This window comes from Lissotriton vulgaris, unplaced genomic scaffold (assembly GCF_964263255.1).
Source record: "Lissotriton vulgaris unplaced genomic scaffold, aLisVul1.2 SCAFFOLD_293, whole genome shotgun sequence".
Taxonomy (NCBI): Eukaryota; Metazoa; Chordata; class Amphibia; order Caudata; family Salamandridae; genus Lissotriton; species Lissotriton vulgaris.
Window position 1 is genome coordinate 669042 of NW_028254211.1, and position 12098 is coordinate 681139.

At 45.6% G+C, this 12098-nt stretch overlaps 1 protein-coding gene across 1 annotated transcript in view; it reads right to left on the reverse strand.

Moving 5' to 3' along the window:
• Positions 1 to 6596: 6596 nt before the first annotated feature.
• LOC147659640 (von Willebrand factor A domain-containing protein 8-like) overlaps positions 6597 to 12098 on the reverse strand; it is a gene marked incomplete at its 5' end in the record, with an annotated part of 1204277 nt that continues 1198775 nt past the window's right edge. The window contains one exon of the mRNA XM_086951584.1: positions 6597 to 8618. Within this exon, the coding sequence (XP_086807710.1) occupies positions 8510 to 8618 (109 nt within the window). The remainder of the gene's footprint in view (positions 8619 to 12098) is intronic.

Genomic DNA, 12098 nt, shown 5'->3' on the forward strand with positions numbered 1-12098 from the left:
TTAAGAAATCCAAGAAGTTCTGTCGTACTCTTGAGAAAACCTGGAGAAAAAACCCAACCACTGATAACCTAGCCACCTTCAAGAACGCCACCCGCAAACACCACCAACTGATCCGATCCACCAAGAAATCAGTATTCAAGGATCGACTTGACAACAATGCCCAAAACAGCAAGGAACTATTCAACATCGTCAAAGAATTTACTAACCCCACCGCCGGCACCAACGACATTACTCCCTCCCAAGACCTCTGCGACTCTCTATCCTCATTCTTCCACAACAAAATCGCCGAAATACATAACAGCTTTGAAAACCAGTCCGAAGACAAGTCCACTCCACCCACCTCCGAACCAACACCGCACTCTAACAACCTTTGCGCCTGGAACCCAAACACCACCGAAGACACCATCCGCCTGATGAACTCCATCCACTCAGGATCGCCAACCGACCCATGTCCCCACCACATTTTCAACAAAGCAGGCTCCATCATCGCACCCCATCTCCGCGATGTCATCAACTGTTCCTTCAACTCCGCTACCTTCCCGGAAAACTGGAAACATGCCGAACTCAGCGCCCTTCTGAAGAAACCCACAGCAGACCCCACCGAACTTAAGAACTACTGCCCCATCTCGCTCCTCCCATTCCCCGTCAAAGTCATTGAGAAAGCCGTCAACAGTCAGCTCGCCGCCTTCCTCGAATCCAACAAATCCCTCGACCCTTCACAATCCGGCTTCCAAGCCAAACACAGCACCGAAACCGCCCTCATCGCAGCAACAGACGACATCCGAACACTACTGGACAACGGAGAAACAGTTGCCCTCATCTTACTTGACCTCTCCGCAGCCTTCGACACAGTCTGTCATAGCACCCTCATACAACGCCTCAGCAACATCGGAATACAAGGAAAAGCATTGGAATGGATCATCTCGTTAGTTGCCGGAAGAACCCAGAGAGTCCGCCTCCCCCCTTTCAAATCAGAGGCCACCAAAGTCATCTGCGGCGTACCACAAGGATCATCACTCAGTCCCACCCTCTTCAACGTATACATGAGTCCCCTCGCATCCATCGCACGCCAACACAACCTCAACATCATCTCCTACGCAGACAACACCCAGCTGATTCTCTCCCTCACCAAAGACCCAAACACCGCCAAAACCAACTTACACGAAGGAATGAAAGAAGTAGCCGAGTGGATGAAGAATAGCCGTTTAAAACTAAACTCGGACAAAACGGAAGTCCTCATCTTAGGGTCATCCCCCTCTGCCTGGGACAACTCATGGTGGCCACCGGCCCTGGGAACCGCACCCATACCTACGGACCACGCACGTAACCTGGGCTTCATCCTGGACTCCTCCCTCTCGATGACCAGACAAGTCAACACCGTCTCATCATCATGCTTCAACATCCTACGCATGCTCAAAAAAATCTCCTGTTGGATCCCCACCGAAACAAGAAAGACGGTCACCCACGCACTAGTCACAAGCCGACTGGACTATGGAAACACCCTTGACGCCGGAACCACAGCCAAACTACAAAAAAAACTCCAACGCATCCAAAACGCCTCAGCCAGACTCATATTGGACATCCCTCGGCAAGCTCACATTTCCGGCCACCTGAAAGATCTCCATTGGCTCCCTGTCAACAAGAGAATAACGTTCCGTCGCCTCACCCACGCACACAAAGCCCTCTACGACCTAGGTCCCGAATGCCTCAACACGCGACTATCCTTCTACACCCCCTCCCGCCAACTACGATCGTCCAATCAAGCCCTTGCCGCAATTCCTCGCATCCACAGATCCACCATGGGGGGAAGATCCTTCTCCTACTTAGCGGCCAAGACCTGGAACTCTCTCCCCACCCACCTCCGCCTTACACAGGACCACCTCTCCTTCAGAAAGCAACTAAAAACTTGGATATTCGATAAGTAAAGCACCTCCCTCCTTCAAGCGCCTTGAGACCCTCTGGGTGAGTAGTGCGCTATACAAATTCTGGAACTTGATCTTGAACTTGGCCGAGGTGTGAGTCTAGCCAACCCCTTGGCACAGTATGACTACTCATCTTGAAAAGCTTGGTTTTCAGAGTAGGTTATTATGTGTAGTGGCAAATCGTTCCACCCTTTAGGAGCGATGTGGGAAAAGGCGCGCCTGCCAGATCTGGTTTTCCCTATGTGTGGCATGTGTGCAAGAAGGAGTCCGGACGAGCGCAGGTGGCTGGAAGGCTGGTGAACGCAGCTTTGATTGCTGAGGTCTGCTATGGGCCACTGGAATTATGCAATCAGATTATAGCCTTGCTGCTTTTGCCACATAATCCATTGACTGCACATAATCTGCAGATTTGAATAAAAAAATGTTTTGTTTCTAGCTCAAAGGGTTCAAAGGTTACTCAAGATCCAGTGACACGTGTTGCTGTATAGTGAAAGGCCCCTAGCAAAGCTGACCCTTTTTGTTTTGTGTTGCTATATTTGGGTACTAAAATAGTACTAATGAGGTCATATCAATTCCTAGACAGTGTTACCGAGTTTAACAAGCATCTGCAATGCAATAGGTATCGCATTTACGCGAGTTTGAGCTATTGGCATTTTAAACGACGATGCCTTTTATTTATGTTTTGGTTTTAAAAACATAAATAAAAGGCATTGGCATTTACAATGCCAATAGCTCAAAGTATCGTAAATGCGAAACCTATTGCATTGCGAATGCTTGTTTATTTTCTGATAGATCCTGGCCTATTTCAACTGCATTTACTGAGGTTTGTTTATTTCCACTACTTGAACCAGAGTTATGGGCGGTATAGGTCCTTTTACTTTTGTTAGGCAGATTACATGGACAATTTGTGATTCTTTTCTCATTTCAGATGGTTCTAACTTACAGGTGACTCTGCCTATTCTTACGAGAGTCTTGCCATTTGGTCAACATCTTCCCAAGAATAGATCTCCCAGGGGCATTTACTGCTTCTAGTCTACTACATCGATCAACGTAACGCTGCTGTTACTCTAGCGCAGCCTCGAAGTTCTCTCAAATTAACTCTTGAAGTTTCATGATTCTAATTCCTCAACTTAGACATATACTCTAATAAAGTTCTCAGTATTAAGCTAACTGCCACACGCTTATTTAGGCGGCCCTAAAAGGGCTTGCGGCTTCCTATCGAAGAGCAACAAAAAAAAGAGGAAAGTTCTTAACTGAGTCTGACAACAAATAGAAAAAAAATCCAAGGAAACAATGTTGTGCCATTTTTTTCCGTCTAAAACAAAAAAATTAATAAATGTCTGTTTCATAATCGCACTTTATCATTCTACTAAGCCCTCCCATGGAGGTGATAGCTAGATATAAGTATCCGTTTTACACTCAACTGCTTATTTGGGCGATTACTTTAGACACAAAGGACGTTTCCTGGTCTGTAGGTATCTCTTTTGGGAACCATGTACACAAGAAGATAACAATTATCCTTATTGCAATCTAAGAGGAGCCTATCTGTCTTAAAGGTACAACCTCAGAATACCTGGTGGCATAATATACTAGTACTAATATATACTTGCGGCCTTTGTTGAAAGGGATCAAAGGACTGACTAGGTCGATTTCTATGTGATGATAGGGTGTCTATGATTGACAAATTTTGAAGTGGGGCTCCTGGAGATCAATAGGGATTGGTAACCTGGCAGGCTGGCATTCTCTAGAATATTTCTTATTCTGAGAGAACATTAATTTTCAATAGAATTGTTCAGTAATACTCTTCTCCACCTTTTCAGCCCCTCTGATCGAACAAGTGTGTGCCAAGAATAAGATGGTTTCCCAGAAAGAATGGGAGAACTAGAAATTCTGGAGAATGTTCTTGTCCCGCCCTCCTATAAAGCAATCCACCGTTGATAAAAAATAATAATAATCAGGATCCTACCTCTGAGTCACGTCTGTTTCCCTGGCCTGTTCCCAGATATATAGCAAGAATGTGTCCTCTCATTGAGCGACTGAAAATCCCTACCCACCTCCCAAACTTCCAGGCACCCCCTAATCTTATCTTGTCTTCTTTCCCTCTGTGTTTTGAAATGTAATTTTCAGTTTTGGGATCAATTTCTTTACCTGAGATGGGAGCATTTGCTCCCCAAGTTTCCGAGTCAGCTATAGTCTCCTAGGATCAAATTGAGGATTAGCAGTCTATCATTAATGATTCTGGAAGTCTGGTACTACTCCTACTTGAGTGGAAACTTCATCTCTTGATTTTTCTCTGGACTTACTGAAGCGATGGGGTATCCTCACCGGCACACATCGGATAGTCACTTTTTCTTTGGACACGACTGAACAAATGGATCATGCATTGTTTACAGCCAGCATCCAGTAAAACATTTAAAGTCTGTCCAGTAAATTGAACTGGAAAATTATAAGAGATAGGTCATTCTCCAGTATAATATATGAGCTTGTGAACTAGGCGATTGTTCATGGGCTCGTACTCTTTTAGATACAGAAATGGGCAATAATATGTCCACACTCTCCCTTACTCAAAGCACTGGGTGTTATTTGTGGAGAGGGGGTAATAATAATTCTCCAGATAGTATTCTTCCCAAAACCTCTATTTTGGGTCCTGAAACCTTTTTATTGGGTAAGATTGCCTCACTTCTTTGCTTAGGCAATATCCTCAGTTTAAATCTTAGTGTTGTGAGCCCTGGCATATGCAGAGGACAATTCAATGGCAGCAGACAGCGGTAACTAACTAAGTTGTCGGACCATTAACTGAATGCTAAAGGGGATTGCATTTAGAAATTGTTCCAAGTAAACTTTCTCTATAATTTCATTTCTTCATTAGTAGACCTTTCGGGCTTCAGCCACTTATTTCCTACGTCTTTGGTTTTGCAATAAAGACAGAGGGAGTATCATCAGGTGGCCTCTCTCCCTTCTGAACCTGACTCAATAAATCTCTCGAGTTTAAATCCATCCTATCTGAAATAATTCGTGTTATCTCCACTTACGGCATGTTCCCCATGGGACAGGCACCCTCGTAGGCTGCCTGAATATTGCCTTCCAACAAAGGTCCCAAATAATGGTCCACAGGTCAGGTGGCCTATTCGCCACCAAGAGCTATTGGTTTAAAATTAGTGAAAAAGAAATTTGGGTCCTCCCCTGGTGTACTTTTGAAAGAGAACAGAAGGAAACTCTCTAGCAGTTCGAGGTTGGGTTAGAGTCTCAGTCAATTTCCCCAAAGTAGCCTTCTGAACTTTGTTGACTTGGCTGTTTTTTTCCGCATGTGTTTGACTAGCCTATTGCAGGAAGCCGTGGTCTTGTTGAGCGGAGTGCATAAACCTTTCCAGGGCCCATTCTATTTTTTTCTGCCCCTCTACCAACTACTAAACCAGTGCCTCCTTCACCGACACTTGTAAATCCCACTTCTGATACCAGTGTTGGATGGGCTGCAGTGTTACAGGACAAACAGGTGAAAAAGAAAAGGGAAAACAATGTTTTTATAACTAATTCAAAAGCCAACAGAGTGTACACTTATCGGGAGAGATGGGGGAGGTGATGGAATGAAACAGTCACTCAGATGCTTGGTCTCTCTTGTTCTCTAGATACAGTGGTACAGTTCCTACCCAGGTGCTGGCATCGGGGTCGTCCCCTTCTCCAGCCTCTCCACCACCAAGTTTCTCGGAATAGATAAAGGTAGGTGTGAGTAAAACAGGATCACGCTATATAAATAATACCAAAAGTTCTCTTGCCCCGAGTCTTATTCTCTTGGCTTCAGTGTCTCTTCTACCTTTCGTCTTGGGCACACGATTCATGTTTACCCACCTGCGGGCCTCTGTCTGTACAAGCCTGATTAAGGTCCTGGTAGCTTAAGTTGACACTTAGTTTGCTACTCCTCCAGGGTTTTTCGAAGCCTTGTGTTTGACATGAGGTCAGTGTTCTGGACTGTCCTTTCATACTTCTTGCACCCGTCTAGGCTTCCAGGCTGGATCATTTGACCCCTTTTAGGTTTGTGCCTGATAGTCTCCCCCTGGTGTTGCCTTAAAATATGATTGCAATATTTATCTCCTCCATTCTCCTCTAGTCTGGTAGTGCAAGATTTGTGCGTTGGCATGCTCCAGTCCTGCTTATCTCACTCGCATTGGTGAAAAGGGAGCCGATTTGAAAACCCTAGGCTCACCTCATTTCTAGTCCGAAAAGTGTCATCAATTAGGTTGGCTGTGCCTGCTCCATCTACCGTATTTATAGCCTTCCTCATGCCTGTGCTGCAGCTGGAAGAGGTCGTGCATGGTAAAATGGCGGGCAGCAAAAACAAAATTCAGTAGGTATGGAAGTGTGTAGACTACACTGACAAAGTGGTCGTTGTTAGCACACATGTTCTATGAATGTATCACAGTGATTGAGACTGGGGAGGTGTAGCACAACCCTGTTTAACGTGTGTCCTAGAAGATCCTGGCCGAAGAAATGGTTACAAGTAGTTTACAATTCATGCATTTTTAGTTTCTTTCTTTAAGCCAGTTGGTTTTTCCTATTTTCTGTGCCGTGAGAACCTACAGAAAAAGTCAAACACCACCATGCAGATTACAGTCATCTCCCATTTCAGTAATGAACAAGTTCATAGTATCTAACTGCAAGTCACAAAAACAGTGGCTGTTGATTTCACTTACTGTTTTATTATAAATAATTGATGCCTGATATTTTATTACTTTGCGGGTAATGTAATGGAAGCCACAACTGACACTTTACTGGAAAACAACAGAGAGAATTTTCGATGTGGCTATCACATTGACTATTAAAAACACTATTTTATTACACTGCAGACAGAGCAAATAATATATAATAACAATTCATTGAAGAACTTTGAAATGCAAATAGTAATGTACATTCGCGGAAAAAAAGAATAATAAATCCATTAACTGCTTTATTTTACAGTGTGTTAAATAGAAGCAATATTAAAAACAACAGTAGGCAATGAGACGATTATCTGTAGATTAAAACCATTAATATTGGGAAAGCCACCCAGAGCCAAATTCTTGCATGAATTTGCTATGAAGGGTCTTATCGCAGGCCTGCTTTCTAGTCCCAGTGTATGTCACATATTTGGAGTGGCTTTCTCTTAAATAAATGCACATGATGGGTCACCGTGCATATATGTGGTTATATATTTTACAGTTTTCATAAAAAGGGATTTGACAAAAATACTGCATTCTGTTAGAAAAGGAATTTAAATTATTACATTATGTACAAGCATTAACTGTTTTATGTGCTAAGATTCTAAGTGGCTAGAGTGAAATCAATGAAGCCTGTCAACAAGTAATAAATACTAAGAGGTCTGTCAAGGCATTCCAGGTTGAACACGTCACCCTACGTCTTCTGCTGTCAGTGCCTAAAGGTCAGAGTCGGCCAGACACGAAGAGGTCCAAAAAGGAAGGTGAACATTCCACCCGTGACGAACCAGCCATGGTGGAACGTGCTGTCACATCTGCACTTCAAATTCGAACCCCTTAGCAACTCAGAAGGGACCGCAATCCTAAAAATGTAAAAGCTAGCCTGCATGCCATATGTCAGGCGACACCAACATCTTTGCTGTGTGGCGCTTTTAAGGTTCCTAGAAATTGGATTCCACTGCTATTTGTTTTCTTTCTCCTGCATTCATAGAGGAGGGGCTCGTGAACTAAATCTTTCCATATAGCGTCCAACTGTTATAAAATGCATGAAATTGACAAACAGAAGAGAATAGGTATTTTTTCTATAGATCCAATGGTGAATACCTGAAGTTTGGAAACAACTGATAATTATTTAAAATGATGGACACGTTCTTAGTGCAAGTTTATTGGAAGACACATATGCTAAAAGCTCACGTTCTCCAAGCCAGGTATGGCTTGTGAAAAGTTTATTAACAGCCATATACCTTAAACCTTCGTCTGCGTTTCTGAAGAAAAAATCTAATAACCAGAAACAGTGGTATATTTCATTAACCGGTCAGTATAAGGCAACAACTGTGTATACATTCCTATGGTGAACCTATCGAAGGGTTGAAGGGAGGATTTCAGAAAGCGGAGTGTAAGGGAGTAGGAGAGAGACCGGGCATTTGAGCGAGCATTGCGGAAAGTCCCAAATACTACTGACACCTGATTGAGCCTCCTATGTCGCGGGGAGATGTAAAAGTCACATATTCTAAGAAATGTTCCCCTCTGTGACCTTTACTGTGGGCCTGCGAGAAGCTTGGAAATTCTATGTGGCACAGCTGACGACATGCAGGCTGCATCCCCAAAACCTCCCAAGCCCCACTATTTGCAGGTTGAAGGCCTGCAGTTTTTTTCCAGTTGTGCATTCCTGAATAGGCCTATAGGTTTAACCAGAATGTAAAAAAAATTTTAAAAAAAGGACAGGTTGAGTCTCACACCTAACATGAGATGCCTAGTTTAAGTCAGTTGTTCCCAGTTTACATTTAAAGGTCGGATTTGTTCTGCTTAATTTATTTCACAGCCGAAGTTCTTCTTTTCTCCGAGTTCTCCTCGCGCCGGGTGTCGCAGTTTTGTCGACGAGGCACCGATGGCAGCTTCTCATGCATTGGACAAGAGCGTGGACGTGAAGATCTGCTGCAGAATCTGGGGGATCTGCTTGGTGTCCATGGCGACGAACGAGCGGCCTGCTGGGAGTGTCCGCTGGAGCCTGGGGGCCAAAGAGGAAGAAACAGAGAGTGCCATTAGCATTGCAAATGAAGTGCTCCCCATTCAAGCGCCGAGCAGACCCAGAAAGGGCGCTTTCCCCTCTGAGGGCCCGGCGGATGCGCGCCATTCATCTCCCTGTCACTGGACGAGTCCAGGCTTTGGGCGCGCAGGGGCGGGGGGCTCTCAGGGCTGTTGTGTCATTCGGGTCCTTTCAGGAGCTCGGCGCGCGGCCCGCCCGCCTAGGCGCGCGGCCATTCACTCGCTTGCCAGTGACACTCGCTTTCAGGCGTGTGAAAGTTGCCATTGATGGTAGGGTGCCAAGAACAAAGCGGGCTATTAGTACAGATGAACCACTGACATGCCAATACAACACGAACTATGCGGCGTGGGCGTCTGGAGTGGCAGGATGAGATGAGTTCATTTATTTGGCCACTGATGCCCTCCCTGAAACATTCCAGCGAACTACTCCCTTTAGCGTCTCCAAAAAACAGAGCAAAATACCCTATCTGAGTGCAGACTGCCTTGAACCAAAGTTGTTGGTTGCACTGTCGGCTAGTGAGACCTCCCGTGGTGGAAATTCAAGCTCACTGGCTGTATAGAGATTTATAGATTAGGGGGAAGTTTGCCAAAAAGGGGGTTCAAGCCACATCAAAAAGAGGAGAGCAAAGCTTGAGTTGTTTCTGGTGTCACTCGCCATCCCCAGGTGGAAAACTCCTGTGCACAAAGCTATTTTGCATGGGCCCCCAAATACTATTCCCATGCACAGCTGCTCCCAAAAATCAGCTGTGCGGGGGTAAAGAAATAACGGAGAGCCTCTAGCAGACCCCTAGCCCTAAGAACACTTATGCTGTATCTCTTCCCACCACCCTCGGCAGTACCCTCCCAACCCCTCCAAGGTAAAGAAAAAATACCTGGTGCTGTATCTCCCTCCTTCAGCACTACCCTTGCCCCACCTCATCTCAACATTCAAAAAACACAAACACACCAGGCGTCCTGCTAACCTCTCACACTGCCCATGCCAACTTGATCCCTCTAACTGATCCAAAACTTGACAACAGTCAATGCCTGGAGCCCTGCCAGCCTATCCTATCTCCCTATGGGCATTACCCCTCCTACTCCACCAGGCGCCAGGCTCTCAGCTCTCAATTTGAGAGCGGGGACCTGTGCCAACCTTACAGAAGCGCAGACTCCATTTCCTTGTCAGATTTGGGGGTGCAGCTGACAAGGGAGACAGTGATTGGTGGCTCAAGACTGTCACTCCCATTATCCCACCTCCATTGGGCCTGTAGAGACCTACAGAGAGGCAGAGGAAGACAGTGAAACACTGGACTGTCAGTCACCGTTCCATCACTCCCCTCATGCCCTCCAATACCCGGGAAGGCAGAAGACCAGCACTGGCCTGGGAACCTGCTTCTGTGGTTTCAGGCTATTCTGACACACAAGAGTGAAAATCAAAGTTTGATTTTCATTGTGCTAAAGTCACAGCAGTGACTAGTCAAGTTTATGAAACTGGTGTTCTCGGTAATGTCTATACAGAACAAGTAATTTCTGCTATATTCATATTCAGTAGCTAGAGTGGAGGTTTTGAGGAATTTATGAGTCTCTTAACTGGTACCTGAAATGTACAAGATTAATCATAGAACTGGTTATTTAAGTCAATCGGCTTTGGTTATGTTTTTCACTAGAAGATTGAACCAAGTGCTACAAATGGGCCTAGGAGAAGTTATTTTCAACTTGGAAACAGTATTTTCCACAAGGGTTACATTTGTTACTGAAGGGAGTTTATGTGTGCGCGAAAAAAGGACATTAACCCCTTCGCTGCGGCGGCTATTCCGCCGCAGTGCTAAGGGGGGGGGGGGGCGCGGCGGTCCCGTGCTCGTGACGGAACCGCTCCGTCACGGCCCGCGGGTGAGCTGTGCTTGTGACGGAACGGTTCCGTCACGGCCCGCCCGTTCTTTAGAACGTCAGCTCAGGCGCGGAATTCGCGCCACACACGCGCGGGGGCCGTGACGGAACCGTTCCGTCACCAGCACAGCCCACCCGAGGCTCGTGACGGAACGGTTCTGTCACAAGCATGGGAGGGGTTAAACAAAAGGAAATATAGTTTATTGACTAGTGATGCACTGGACGTGGAACCAGAAGACCTATTGCACCCAGCTTCACCACAGCTCTCTATATGTTCAAACTGCATCACCCTTGAAAAAGTCACTTTGTGTATCCAAACCTTACTTCGACCAGATTGTAAATGCCAAAATTAAACTTGGGTGGGAATGTAAAGTTTCTGATTTTTGGAAAAATTCCTAACTTTGGAAGATAATTCACTCAGTGGAATTTGGCCACCGGGACCCATATTACATATAGGGTGCACTGTCCTTGATTGCGCCATTGCACACCTCTAAGCAGGTGCATCAGACGCAAGCAGGCACAGTGCGTCCTACGACAGGAATGTCAGGGTAGCTGAAAACTTGCACTGTCCAGCGAATTCAGTGAAATCCATAGCGGCTGCTTCAAAGCCACTCAGTGTTCCTCTATTCAGGTGGCAAACTAACTGCACTTTAACCCCTTCAGTGCTGGTGACAAAGCCAGCTCGTCATGGGCGTTACCTGCGCTGCGCGCATGACGAGCTGTCTTTGTCATGTAACGCTCGATTTTAAAATGTTCACGCGCAGCGGGAAAACCGCTAGCGCGCATGCGGTTAAAGAGCAGTTAGAGATCTCCCCTCCTGCAGGGGGATGTCTGAGGGATCCATGGAACTCCATTTCTCCCTTTCCAGAGGGCTGCCCGCAGGGGACGCACTGACAATACACTACCTATTTATACACACTTTCAGTGCACCGCCTAGCCCTAGAGCATGTTTGCCTCTGCACCTGCATCCGGGACACTTCCCAGGTTCAGAGGCAAAGTGATTCCCTCATGTGCATGGGAGCGCGACTCTCTCTGAAGACCGCGCGGGCGCTGCAAGTGCACCAAGACTGTTAGTATTACAGAAGGGGCTGCACAAGCATCTGCCACCCCTTTTGTCATACAATAGCGCCTCAGGGCACAGAAATCGGACATACATGCCCGCTGCGACTCAGGGCACTTTGCGTAGTATGCCCCAGAAGGATATGATGGTGGACATCATTTTTTTGGTAATTTTACCTTAAGTTTTTGGACATTCACCAGAAATTGGTGGACATTCCAATGTTATATCACTCTAAATATAACACTAAATGGCTTCTTAATACCAATTCGGGCAGAAACTCATGTTTTTGACCAAATCTGTCTTGCCTGTAATGTGGCAGTTTCAAAGGCTGTATTACTGCATACGACATTACTGCAAATTCACAAGTCAGTCCTGAAGGAATGAGTCCGAGAGAATGGATCAAAATTCGAGACAGACAGACAGAAATAACTGCAAGAACACTAATTTCTGATGTTAATTCCATTCAATAGTGTCTAAATCGGAATACTTTTTTTTTTTTGCATCCCAACATTGATG